The sequence below is a fragment of the Branchiostoma floridae genome, chromosome 4 (assembly GCF_000003815.2).
Source record: "Branchiostoma floridae strain S238N-H82 chromosome 4, Bfl_VNyyK, whole genome shotgun sequence".
NCBI lineage: Eukaryota > Metazoa > Chordata > Leptocardii > Amphioxiformes > Branchiostomatidae > Branchiostoma > Branchiostoma floridae.
The window spans coordinates 15,320,703-15,335,830 of record NC_049982.1 but is presented as its reverse complement, the minus strand read 5'-3'; the positions used below and the strand labels follow the sequence as shown (position 1 = coordinate 15,335,830).

At 38.8% G+C, this 15,128-nt stretch overlaps 1 protein-coding gene across 4 annotated transcripts in view; it reads right to left on the bottom strand.

Moving 5' to 3' along the window:
- LOC118412804 (kinase non-catalytic C-lobe domain-containing protein 1-like) overlaps nt 1–15,128 on the bottom strand; it is a 61,276-nt gene that overhangs the window by 28,371 nt on the left and 17,777 nt on the right. For 3 of the 4 annotated variants that reach the window (XM_035815832.1, XM_035815834.1, XM_035815833.1), the window contains exon 3: nt 9,708–9,766. In XM_035815832.1, coding sequence (XP_035671725.1) covers nt 9,708–9,766 — 59 coding nt within the window. Of the gene's footprint in view, nt 1–4,496; nt 4,676–9,707; nt 9,767–15,128 lie in introns of those variants that run through there. The other variant, XM_035815836.1, reaches the window with a different exon arrangement.

Genomic DNA, 15,128 nt, shown 5'->3' with positions numbered 1-15,128 from the left:
TAGTCCATTCTCTACCTGATGCCTCCAGAGGGAAGACCATTCACCGGAAGCCTTTGTCCCTCTCTGTCTAAGACATGTCTCTTTATCGTGAAATCCTCTTACTTACACATTTCTGGTCTGTCTTATGGTTTCAAGTTTAGAAAGCTGTTAACCTCTTTATACAGACAAAGGAGTAGGACATAAATGAGGGGTACATGTAGACAACTCAAACTTGAAAGGGAACTAATTGGTGACTTGTGCTTTTTTATGTAATCCCACTTCTGACTCTTCTTGTACCAAATCTTGTGCATGGCTCCATAACATATTGTGACTTTGCGATCCTAAAGATTTGTGTCTTGTTTATAATACATATGTACTGTTTAAGTTAAATCCCCAAGTATGCAAACAATAAGAGGAAAAGGATAATTTTCTAACTACCCTTTTGAAAAAAAAAAGAGTTTCAGATGGCTTATACTATATAGTTAATTTGATCAGAGAGATAAAAGATTTTAAACCTCAGCGATTGCTGTTTAAGTCTTCTAAGATGTGGATAAACTGGTTTAAGCTTAAGGTTCTGTTTTTTGAAAAAGGGAAAGGCCAACCCTGAAGCAACTATTGACAAATAATTAGGGTATATACTTAGTACATGTATTTAGCAACTACAATTTTCCCACCAACCTCTGCTTGGAGAATATCTGCAGCTGTCACCCTGGTGGAGGTTTATGGCAAAGGACAGACAAAAGATCAAACACTAGGCCCGGTTTACACGAGGCAAAAAAAATGACTTGTCCTAAAAATGTCTTACAACGTTCAATGCATTTTTTTGCCTCCTGTAAACTGGCCCTAGTTGTTCTGTGCTCCAGTGTCCTTTATTTCATAAAGAAAAGATAAAGGCTCTGGTGGATACAACTCTACGATCATTATTTTTAACAATCTCCCTCAGCTGCCATGTTGTATGCTGCCCTATCTACACAAGAATTTCCTCCAGAGCATTTTACAGTTTCCAGCAGTGATAAAAGACAGCACATACAGCTGCCCAGTCGGAGATAACTGGAAGTGAAACACTATCGATCATTTGATTTGAGAGCTCTAACAAGCTAACCTTTTCCTACCCGTTTCCTTCCTCTCCCATATGTATCTATCTCCTCTGACATCTAATTTCACAGCTCTGGGCTTGCCTGCAGTGCAGTTCATACCCTGTATTCACAGAGAACCCTTCAATTATCCTTTACAACATCAACTCTAACACAAGGCAGCAGAAAGGATGAATATTAAAAGGAACGGAAGGAAGAAACTACAGTTCTATGACCCCATACCTTCGCCAAATGGTTTTGACCTTTACAACTGATGTATTATACATGTATGTGCTTGTTATTGTGGGGTCCTCATTTGCATAAATTACATTTAGTTGATCATCTCCTTCACAGAAATAACTGTTCACAATCTATCTTAGGAAAGAAGCTTAAGGCTATAATAGAATTTTCTCATAATTCCTGCAAATTAGGTCATCATTTGCATAATGTTCTGCTCTTTCTCAGTTACAAATGTCACATGTTAGAACAGTCCTAAAATGGAACAAAGCAGGTTTATAAAAGTTCCTCATCAACTATGCATATTAGATTCCGATTTGCGTAATTAATACTTATCTATATGAAACATCACTCATGATATTCACAAGCCAAAAATCCTGACGATTCGTCAACCCCTTCTTGACTTATTCTCTTTCAAAGTCTGACACTAAACCAGCTCCTGCAGCCTCAGAAATGCCACTAGGGGGCCCAAACCTAGTCATCACTTTCTTTTGGCCTCAAGAGCTATATACCACTGAAAAACCATAGCCATACTACTGAGTATGTCCAGAACACGACATATAAGACTTGGAAGTTACATTGCAGTATTGTACCAAGCGGCTATCGGGCCGAAATATAATCATTTCCAGGTCTCACCAAGACCTACCCACATATCAAATATTGATATGATAAATCCAGGCTTTCTCGAGTTATGTTGTCTTCTAGTTCTACAAGCCACACATATACATTCGTACATACAAATGCTACTGAAAACATAACCTTCTTGGTGAAGGTAATAAGCAAGAGGAATAAGACTTGATCTTGTCAAATATTGCGGAAACACGACAAATTCCGGCAGGAATCCTTGCGATAACTGCACGCAGTAAAAACAGGTGCCCCTGGCAAAACAGCATTCTACAAAACAACAACAACTTAAGCAAGAATTCCAGCAGCAACGTGTTACAAATACAGAACATGCCAGCGGATGCAGGAACTGCTGATTCATGTAGTCTGACACTTTGGAACCAGCTTGTTACATTCCAACCATGGGGTCACAAACCATACATCAATGTCCAACATGATATTTCTTCTAGCTACATGACGATGGAATTCTCCACCCCTTCTCAACCTTTGCAGTGAGCAGATTACAAAACCTGCAGCTTTAAATAACAAGCCTCGACACAGGCAAGGTTACATGCCATCCACCAACACATGGTATGCTGAGCAGTTGAACGGGCAATAAAACTATTTGTCTACATACGTATGGTATTATCATTACAGAAGATCAAGCAACTGAATAGATTTTGGGAACAGTCAGTTTTTTCAGATACTTAATCCATTACATTTTATCAGTGGCTGTTCTGAACATTTCCGAAATCTACCCATTTGCTTGAGTATTTGTGTATCCTTTAACTGGGATGTCTAACTCTCAACGATGCATCATTCTACATTGTACATGTACGTCTTTGTTTAAGAAAAGACATCCTCATTGAATCCCCCCTTTTTTCCTTCAAAATTTTCTTTCAGAGCCTCAAGGTTCTTACAGGGAACAGCCCATACCCAATCTGTAGGAATTACAACCGTAGCAGCTTACCAATCCAACATCTGCCAGGCATGTGAACAAATGCCCTTTCTTTTAGGTTCAACAAGCTGTTTACCTGAGTTGTTGACTGGGCATGCTGCATAAACAAAACTACCGTCAATTAGGAAGAAGGTGACAAAAGGAACAGTACAGTAAAACAGCTCCTACTAGTCCTAAGAAACAGATGCGACCTTGCTGTTAGCTACATGTAATCTAGAGGTTCTGTTATCACTTGGTAAGATTTGAATGCCCTGATGTACAATAGAATTGCAATTGATAAATTCTGTTTCTACCTCCATACATGTACCTCTGTTGAAATATTGCATGTTTGCACCTTAGATTGGGTGACAGAGTAATATGATCCAAAGTTTCTATTCTGGAGCAGAAAATAAGTATCTATCAACCTTGAGTGTACTTTGCAGCTACAATGTATCTCTGTCATCCTCCCAAACATTTTACCAAGAATTATTGTTGGAAATGTTTCATACTGTAAATGCCTGAACTGCTAGATCAAAGCATGTACAAAATCCTTTTCCACAATACAACCATAGCTACACTGTAATTCTTCTTGTTAATCAATAAAACTGTAGAAAAGGATAAAATGAGAAAAATCTGTCACTGATGACAACCCTATGGATGTCAACTTTGTAACTCACATTTTATGAGGTTAATATCAAGATAACAACATGCATGTCTGAAGAAAGTATTTCATATCTTCATTTCTTAATCATATGCAAAGAAATAATCTGACCATTTAAAATTAACAAAAAAGTCCTGCCTTACTTTCTGGTCTTCATGTTGCTAACTTGTACTGCAAAATTAATCAAAATTTTGTTCAAAGCAAAAAAAGATTAACTGTGAATCCTAGCTAAGGGAAGTCTTTATTATACATGTAGTACAACACTGAGTAAACATTAGGTTTTGAAAAGGGCAAGAACATCAGTCATAACAAGAGGCCAATTAGGAAAAGTGGAATCCAGAAATTAAAGTGGATGTTTACAGTATATTTGTACATGTAGTACTCCAGAAAATGCGTCTCTTAGTGACAGAAACATGTTTATTTACTTGCTCGCCACTACTGGCCACGGAGGGGTAACTCTGACATGCAAGAACAGCTTTGCACAGAAAACTTCAAGTCACGGTGGCTCTCCTATTGAATACGGGGAAAGCATGTTTAAATGTGCAGTCGCTTGACAATTTCAGAAGTGGCCATTAGCAAACAAGTGCTCTGCCCCTTGAAGCCATGGAAAACCCCCAAAACATGTTAAGAACGTAGAAATATGTGATCAGTGAATGACACTGCATATTTCAGTGCATGCATACAGAAAAAGTAAAACTGCATATTACAAACTTGTACATCATTACAATCTGGTAGATATGCTGTAAAAATTCAAGCCTTACTTTTTGGGGGGTCAAAACATCAACTTAGGGTACGTAAGTTACGTGTAACTGGGATGCCACTAGTACTGGAACAGCACATGCTGCACCTGTCATAGTGGTTGCAAATGATCTGGACATGGATCTTGCGAAAAATTTACCCTCTATTTCTCCTAACAGACCTGCAGACAACCTAGCGATTACCTCTGTACTTACTTTTGTCCCATCAATGAAGCCTGACAAATGCACTAAAAGTGATTACTACTCACCTTTCTACCTGTGTTTGTCTTGATGCTGACAAAGTGGCAACACAACACTGTATCAAATGGGGGATAATTCCTAATCAACCACAAATTAACACAGGACTGTAATCTGCACTGAGGACAGGTGCGTACGCTGTGGTGACGGGCTGGCAATGACTGAAATACAACTTTTCCCGGCAAGTATTCCACCCCCTACGGACGACTTGAGTTTCAGTAACCCGGGGTCGGCCGCTGGGGTCACTTAAGTTGAATTAGTCCAAGTAGCATACTGCCCTCCCCGACGTATGTACAGCCGTGTAAGGAGATACGCTCCGAACAATGGCTCAACTACAGGCACATGGCGCCACACAATTAACAACAAGTTTCATTTCAAGGGAAACAATTACAATCCAAGCTGGAGGTAGTAATGCTATAGTAGTTCTGACCCCATGCTAGCCCCCCAGGGTAGCGAGAACCCTTAGCCAGATTAACTAGAGACAATTGCCTTTATTACAGCCAACTACAAGGTGCACAAATTACAACTCATGATACCAACAAAATAATCATATCTCAGCAAACATGATGAATGACAACTGTCCCAAAACTTGCAGATTTGATGAGTAACTTCTTTGCCATACAAGCAAAATAGACCATTTATATTTATCTAACAAGCCGGCAAAGGCAGTCCCTTTTGTGGTGTAACAATGCTGAGATGGTAATTGTAACAATATAAATAGACCACACAACTATAAACATAGCCCGTGGGAGGTACCTAGGTTTTGTGCTTCCTTGAAGGATATGTTACCCATTGTCTCAGAATCATGAATTTATACCATCTAACCATTCTTCACTATTTTCAAGTACAGGCAATGTGTAAACCTAGAATACAACCATACTTCATATTCATGGCAGCTGACTTTGAAAAGTTTTAGAAATTATGACAACCTTTTTGTTTCAGCAGTGGCTAGTATCACAGGTACATGTAATGCAGGGCTGGAACTGTTCCCCAATATGATTCCAATAGAACAGGTAGCCATCAAGGTAACATTGATATGATTTAACATCCACATGCAGGTACAGTAAAAGTATAGATATAATGCAGTTGTTACAATTGTTTAGATATGACCATAATTGTATCCGTAATAGTATACTTTATGAACTAATAAGTCTAAAAGTTAAATTTTCTATGGAATGCTAGTACACTGTATTCAGAATCTTGTCTGTCAGCTGTAATATATATAGCTCAGACAGAGAAACAAAAAAAAAAGTTGATTGATGAAGTAACATGACCAAACAACACCAATGGGCATATCAAGGAGACAGTCTAGACCAAACAAATTACTCGTCTTGCAGCCCTGAGACTCATCAATGCAACATGGAGAGGCCACATCAAACCTGTTATGTCTGTGGGACGTGTTTCATCCATTTAGATTATAATGTCATGCAGTTTCTGTCCATCTAGTCCCTACATTTGTGCTCCAAATGGTCCAGACTGTTGAAGAGAACAGCACTAATGTTTTGTAATGCCCCCTCTTGGCAAACTAACCCATTACTCAGTAATGCCGCCATACCAGACCACTAAAGTGTTGTAACATCTCCCCAAAGAGCCAAAGTTTGAAAGGCTTGGGTAGAATGAGCATCTTCAAACTCTGGACTGAGTATCCTGCAGGGTGTTCTCTTCCACAGCTGTCCTTAGCCTGGAGTCCAGCCTTGTTGTGCTTTTAGTCGCTCCGACTCACTCCCCAAAGGTACAAGGAAGCACTTCATTCAGAAGGCCTAGAGTCCAGCCTTGTTATGCTTTTAGTCGCTCTTCAAAGGTTCTGTGTACATGTTGTACCTTCGGGGAGCGACTAAAAGCACAACAAGGCTGAACTCCAGGCTAAGCCATTCTTTGGCTGCTTCAGGATCCCCGTCAGGATGATATACCATGAATATTGTACATGTTGTGCAGACTGCATGTCATACATTTATCGTATCTAGGTTTGTTGAACTTTCAACAGAGTTGAATTTCTTGGAAGCCTGTGTATGGAATGGGATGGATGAGTATGGATTTTCATGACCAAATGAAGCCCAAATAAGATTGTATCCTGCGGTTCAAAAGTTTCGGAAGTTAAATCAAGATTCAATCATGTCCTTTAAATTTCCACACTGAGGAATATTTCCAACGGCAGCAACAACAACAAAACTTTATGTTTCTTTATGAAGATCTATATCATAAATTCCTGACCTTTCCAAAGTTTCCTATTCCCAACAACATGTACCAAATGCTGATGAAAACACATCTTCCTTGCCAAGACATCTGGGCATAAGGACAACTTTGTAATGAAAGCTGGAGGAAGCAGACAACATCTCTGACTCAGCAGCAGCGGGTAGGATCCCTGAGGTCAGGCAAGATGGATCAGACAATATGTAGCTCATTATAGCGACAGCCCGGGGAATGATAGGTACTACTAAGGTAGCACTTCATACAGAAGGCTTGTTGCTGATAAGCCATATTCATCAATAATCTCCATGCCTTTAGATGGAATGAAGATGGATGACAATTATATGGCCAGTAATCAGTCTCCCCAGGTTGGTATGATAAGTACAATAACATTTAATCTTCTCAGCTCTCTCATTAGATACTGACATATGTTGTAACAGTAACATAATGTGTTTTTTTTCTTATCTCTGTAAAAGTGGCAGCATGTAGGCTATGTTTCAACGTTCAGTCTGATTGGTGGTCTGATCTATGAACAGGTAACTTAGAAAATTAGGGATGTATTTCTATATACATGTATGTGTGTTGGTGGCCAAGTGTTACAGTTAAACCTTAACTGACAAAGTCTAACATCAGTCTGAGAATCTAGGAATGTCTTCATCTCTATGCTTTAAGTCTTACATAATACATGTATTATTTTGAATCTTTCCTTTTAAACACTGTAGTAGTAACTAATACAGTCATGTAGACCAGTCAGCTCTGAATGAGACTTGGGTTATGGATTTTATGGTAACAATTTTATCTACATCACTCTGTTAACTTTTTACTGGTAAGTTTTAGCAAAATATATTATGTAACCTACTCATGTATCAGCTTTTTTATGAAAAGTTCTCTGCAGCTGAAAAACAGGGAGAATAACTTTGGTTTGAGCTCTATGGACAATGTCTTGAGATTTGCTCTACCAGTAGCCATCTTTTTCTAGTCCTGATTTATGCTCCCTCACTAGTTAGCAAAAGTTTGCTTTCTCTGAGTACTGCTTTTTTGGGGGGTTACATAGTGATTTCTAAGAGGGAACTGGCAAAATTCCATTGCTACATGTATGCAGTGCCGTACCACAGGGAATGAGAGGTTGACAATGACATACCAGTTCACATATGGTGCTGTCAAAACTCCAGGGGACACATTTTTCAAGCTACAAAAGTGCACTTTATGATATCAAACCTCGGCTGCAGGCAATGCACAAACGTGTTTTCCCATGCAGAGAAGTTGCTCTCCCCTATACAATACAATATAACCTATCACATCAGGCTACAATGAAGGAGTAGTCAGGCCTTTTGTAGCTGCATGGGGAATAACGGACAAGAAGCAGTGCTGATCCCCTGACCTACCTGTCGGGAATACATGCATTCTTCAGACTTATATCTGATAAGATGTCTGTCAGATCTTTCATGTATACGCAACAGGGAACTTCATAAATATAGAAGAAGCCTACAGTTAAAGCAGCTACCTGCATAACCTAGAGCTGTTGCACCGTAAATGGAAATCTTCCAACCCAAAATCAATACGTCATGATCAAGGCACTTCAAAGTAGTACTTGTCTTCTCCCATGAGGCAGCTGAAAGATTCTGCCTTTCTATCTCCCGTTTGAGATTTTCAGTAACATCTTCAGAACCACATGTGAGTTATTGCTTGTACTGAAAATGTCTTCTTCATGTGCCAAACAATTTGTCTGGATATCAAACGGGGCCATGAGTAGACTTCTATCTACAAAAAAGAGACAGACTGAGCACATTCCATCGATTTGATACTCACTTTTCTGGAGTTTTAATGGTCAACTAATTTGCAAACTACTCGACTTCCCGAAATCTTCTGCCATTTTTGGTCTATAGATAGACAGTAAGTTATCATGCCTCAAATGATATAAATTGGTTCATAGTACTGCATGAGAAATGCTCATTCCATGCCCCATACAGGTACACGTATATGAGTGGCAGGTTTGACTGTGTGGGTGCAGACTGACCATATCAATAGTGTTCAGTTTGGGCACAGATGAGTGATACATGTATGTATAATTAATCCCACCTCTTTCTACTGCAATATAATGTATTACAACTTGAAAGTTCATCTTTGTTGGTAAGGAAGTTGAAGGACGAATATTTGATATGAAAAAGTTGAACTGATTCCAAGTGAAAATCCTGTAACCAGACTTTTTTGCCAGAGGGATCAAAGAAGCCATCTACATCAGAGATTTACAGCCATCCCTAAATAGTCCGTGGGCCAGGGACGGTGGGTGCCAGAAACTTCCTGCAACTCTATCTTTATGGATTGTTCATTCCTTGATAAAGACTGGAGCTGATCAGTCGATAATCTAGGTAAGTCCAATTTTTTGTACCAGAAATTACAGTTCATCTTTTTTCAGATAATGTATTATATCTAACAATATCAAATATTTGCCTTTCATTCACTTCCTCAGCACCAGAAGCAGATGGTGATCAATATTCTGCCCCACCAGCTCAAGAGTAAATGACATACATTACTGCCAACAACCTCACCAAAGGGCCCTTGATGAGACCAGGGAGCCAAGGTTATAACTTTCCTGGCTCCTGCGGCAAAGTTTAAGTACTTCAGAAAATGCCTCAGGAGATGCAACTGAGCTGAGGGAAAATAAACTGTGACCGCTGTCAGAGACGAAGGCAAGAAATTCAAGCAGCATCTGTGTTCATGTAATGCATTCCTTTGTGTACCAAAGTAATTTTCCATGCTGAGCTGAGCGAGCACCGTTTAAGTGAACACCCAGAGGGTTTGTGAAAGGGAAGCATGATTTGCTACCTCTGTGAAAGTCAAGAAATTCGACATACTAACTAATGCATTCTGCTAAGGGCTATTCTACAATGAACAAATACTGGGACCAAAAATAATCCCCAAAGTTATACATATTTCAGTTCATTGGTATAAGTTGTTATTCCCAGAACAATATTGCTGCAGAAAGTAACGTAACATAATTTTTAACGTTAAAAATCAACAAATCATTATCTCACCTTAAATGTGTTGCCAGTCTTGTCATACTCTGGAGGGATGTAGATGCCTTCTGGGTTGTCTATAAAAACAAAAACAAAATTGCATTAAAAACCATACAACTTAGTATTCTGAATAATGTATAAATTCCAGCATCAATTTTAGTTGGTAGTAAACATGCTATTACATGTCTAACCAACGTTGATTCATTATGACAATATAAAAGCAATGTGTCAACTGTGCATGTAGCTTTTCTAAATTCTATTGCATATAGTGGTAAGACAACAACACATCACACAATTCAATACCCTGTTGGTCATAATACTGAAAATATGAGACATGTATAACAGGGTTGTCTCCCAAACCCGCCCCTTCATCCCGGAACTTTTCTTTACCCCATCCGTCCAAAAAATCTTAACTTCCAAAACTGTTAAAAATGCATTTTTACAAACTCATAATGAAAATCAACAACAAGGGCTTCCAAACAATGAGTGGGATGGAAAAAAACTCAAAGCTAGAGACAGTGCTGAAGTAATTCCTAGGTAAGTGGTCTTCTTAGTATATCCACAAGAAGTTGATCATTGTCAAGAGAATCTGTAATGATTACTGTACATGTAATGGCCAGTAAAAGGCTGAATGGAAGTTTCACTGAAGTAGAAAAATCATCCCCTTTTTCTTCAATGTAGGCTTTCAAGCATTGATTGCCACTCAAGATTTGCAAAGATGTGGAACATAGCCAGAAACCTGGGGGGCAGCACAATGAGACTCTTATCTCTGTTAGAGCAGAAAAGACTTACAACTTCTGTTTCAAACCTGAAGCTTCTTGAAACCATGGACAAAAAAATGACAAAACCACATGATAGATATCTTAGGCCCACCTATCTTCCTAATGGAGGTAAAGACCTTTCAGACAGGTGCAGTTAATATCAGAGTTACATGAACAAAGTTACATAAAAGACAATCTAAACAATATTTGTGTAATGTCACCTATGCCACAATTTTTACCAACCAAAAATCTGTCAACTCTGTAGTGCTGGAAGTAGTAGAAGAATGTAAAGTGCTATGCTGTGGATTTGACTAAAACATAAAGTTTGCAAATTAATGTGTCTCTCTGCTGTAAGCTAGTTTATTAAACCAGTCTACATACTATTAGATCACTACATGAGGCGGTAGGGGAAGTTAGAAAGTTACGTGTAAAGGCACAAAACCTCAGAAACTTTCTTGATTGATTGATTGATTTTAAAAGCAGTCAAAATAATTCCAACTGATTCCCAATGGAGCCATTTGTTGTGATACTGATCACCATAAAAACACAATCCATTCATGCCACAGCCTTCTGTGCAGATCAGGAGATTACTGCGCTTATCTGCGATTGTGGGTGCGATGTTTAAGTTATCCTTGCAAATGTGTTTTCTCCCCAACTTGACCAGAAGGCTTAGCAAATATAGCTGGGACACCATTCAGCTATCTGTTACACATACCACTGTATCAGCCCTTTGGGAAGAATTTATCACCACCAATTAGGAATGCCTGTTTTCCTGTTAGCATGACCTGAACTCAGGTGAAATATTGTCAATCAATATGCACAATCATGCTTACTCAAGTATGGCCAAAAGTAGCAGAAACCAGCAGGTATTCCAGTGCTGCCAGTGGGAGTAATGCCCTGCCCAAGGTGACTTATGGATCGAGAAAGAAGGCAATTAGTGAATTCCAAGAAAAGGAAGCACATGACCTTAAGAGTTTGGCTACATAGACAGATGGTTTGATGTGGAGATATACTTTGGTCTTTTGAAAAGTTTTGCATCATTTCTTAAACTGCACAACTTAGAACCAAAGGTAGACTTAACAGTTACAGATATTTCTATCTGTGTTTCAGACTAACAGACATCAGTAGACATCAGTTAGCTCACTCATGCACCCGATATTCTTCTCAGCTAGACTCGGGATAGAATTCCCCATGTTCAGCTGTGTGAAATTACAACCTGATTAAATAACGTAGCAACATGAAAGTTTGATCATGTGCATAAACTTACCATGACCACAGAAATATTAGACAAAATACTCATCAATCATTAACAAGGTTCATGTAAGACAATTCTGAAAAGGCACATTTGCCTTCCATGACATATGTACCAACAAGGTGACAAAGAAAAGCAGTACCACTTTCTAGTGACAGTCTTCATGTTGGTCAGATATCTACAACACATGTCATTCTCTTTCAAGTGTGCAATTTAATTCAGCATTAATAACGTCATTATATGAAACAATTGCATATCATCACTCTTTGTTGTCCAGAAGCCATATTTGTGCAAGCCATCCGAGAGAGCAGTGTTTGGGAACAACATCTTTGTGTTCAGCACCATGGAGAGCACCATCCATTCAAACTACATGGAAGTAATGAATATAGTGTCTGTTCTTCGTAAACCAACCAGTAAGAGCATAACTTGTGATTAGTGAAAGCTGCCCTGCAATACTTCTGAGAATTATCAGCTTCTCCTGACAAGATGCCACAGCTGCCTCCATAAAACCAGTAGTGACTAACTAGGCTTGAAACCTCTCTCAGTATCCCATCCCTGGAGAGGGGTGAAACATAATAATGACTGAGTGGACCTGGCAGGTTAGCTAGCCCAAGACTTGGCAGACTGTTCCTCCTATTGATTATGTGACAGGAGCTGGCCCACCAGAGACACAGTACACCATGCAGCTGTGGGATGTGGTCTCTGGACGACATTATGACACACGGCTAAGGTCAGGAAGTCATTTTGCTTCGACAACTCAAGGGCAAATATCGAAGAGGTAATACACACCCAAGTTCCTACTTTTATTGATTGAAACTCTGTAACTTGTTTGTTATTCCTGCATTCAAGAAAGGTGTGGTGACATCATTTCCTTCAGAGTTATGCTTCGAGGAAGGAGGCATAGAATGATACAGTACATCCCATCTAGCTTACTTTGTTGTTACAAAGGACAACCGATGAAATATAATCAAAACATCGAGAGGAAAAATAGAATATTAGGGGAAGAAACATTAGTAAAAACAATAAATTGCCCTTGATATGGTAAAGATTGAATATATATAAAAAGTTTCATGGACCTGTTGACCTAAAAAAAGTTTAGCATATACTTTCCCAAAAGCTTTCAATAACTATACTTAATGGATTGCCTCGAGTGTTTACAAAATCCATAGCAATGTAAAGGCTTTACTTTTACTCAAACTGATGCTATCTTGTGATTAGGGCATTTCATCTTCACAAACCCGCTGGTCTATGTGACTGATCACCATCCACTTCATGCAAATGATAAGACTTAAGAGGTATAGTACATGAAGCGAGCCCCCTCCCCTACCCCCCATCAATCAAGGCAATGTAGTCCAATACACTCAAGGCCTCTCTCATAGGATATTGGAAGAAAAACACTGGCAAGATTTTCCTGTAATCTAAATTCTCCAATTCTGTAAAACAACATGTCACAAATCATTTATCTTTTTAAGAGTGTGACAACAGTTTTATCATGTCAAGAGCAGGACAATGCTTTAATCAACCTTAACCACAGGCAATTGTATGACATTATGTACATATATATTAGAAACTTTTGAAATGGATACAGAGGAGTGTGAGGCACATCATCTGTTATCTGAACTAAAAAAAGTCAACCAGTGATACCACCATTACCTTAAGATTAAGTTAAAATTCCAAGCATGACAATATACGATCTAACACAAAGTCTGTTCTAGTATACATGTATACAATATATGATGGACAATATCAAGATAAGAAAATGTAGATTATGACTAGACCTGCCAAGTATTGAGCAAAAAGTAATTTGCTGTTTTTTTATGGCTACCATTAGACAGCATCCTACAAAAACTTTTAGAAAAAAGTAGGTCATTGAATTACAGATAAAATTCATCATACCCGGTTAGCCTGCAACAAAGCCCGTGAAGCCGTGGGACACATGCAGCTCTATCAGACAAATGTGCACTTCAGTCAGGCAAGAACAGACAGTGTGAGACTGATAAAACTTCCATAGCTTTCAGGCCTCTCTGACAAATAGACAAGAGCAGCACCTTTTACTCTTTTTGTTGGCAACATGCATTAATTGTCAGACAATCTTCTATTTTCATGGAAGAACATCTTTGCATGACAGCTCTGATTTATTTGCAACACATTTACAAGAAGACAAGCCCTAGAACCTTCCATCAACTTTGCACTCACTCACTCACTCACACTCACTATCTGATTCAACGTCTGTTGTTCCTCATCCCTTGGGGGTTAGACGCACTACTGTAACTTTATATAAATATATAATAAATGTATAAATGTATAATTCTGGCCCAGCATACCTATTGATAAGGCCAGGAAAATACATTAACTTTCACAGATACACCATCATTCAATGTGCAGAAATACATATAGTAAATACCTTTAGATTTGCGGCAATATAATTTCATGGAACAGAGAAAATAGAGTGTTGGCTGTGGTTTGAAGAAAGATAGTCAGCATTAGCACTATAATCACGTACTGAACACTAATAGAAAGTTTGGAAACACTGGTGATTTTCAGTTTGCACTAATTACAGTGAGGTGATCATGAAAACCACTGCAAAAAATTTCAAGAATCCCAGTAGGATAGTACAATATTCAAAGAGCAGGTGCATGAAGTTTATCTATGAGAATGCAACGAGTCATAATCTAGTGGTAATAACAATCCTGTTTCCATGCGACAAGAGCTCGGTTTCAATTCAGGCCCAGCAGCCCAATTTCCACATGGCTGGTCCTGTGTTCATTGACTCCCATGTTCCAGTAACATGAACCTGGCTTATGGATGGTCGTGACCCTGCACGTATGTGTAATTTGGGACGTCTAATGTTCGCTGGGGATCTCTACATCCACGGTGCATAATCTCCTCAAAGGCTTTTAAGACTCTTGTGTTTTGAAACATTGATGTTGACATATTACTATTAGCATGTAGGTTTCTAGTGGTCAGCTATCTTACTGCGCATCTGGATCACATATCATACATTGTAACAATCCCATTTTACCTATCCAAGTTCTAGTCCTCACTCATAACTGTTTGGGTTTGCAGTCCTATAACCTGTTCAGTCCAATCAGGAGAAGCTAGACTGACAATTGTTTGCTTGAGAAAACTGCATTTGTAATATTTTTTCCAGACAACAGCAACCCATATTTTGGCCTGTTCAAACCATAGTATGTTCGCAGTCAAAACAGACAGCATTTTTCCAACTGCATAATGCCAACATAACAGTTGGCATTACAGAAGATATGTGCTGCCTGCTATGAAGATTTTATGCCCTATTCCTACTCAATCCCCATAACTGTAAGATGAAGAATACATTCAACCAGGACTTGAAAGGATGAGAGCAGAAAATCTACTTGAAAATGGCATTGATTCACTGACATTAAGTGAACAAGTCAGCACAATTTG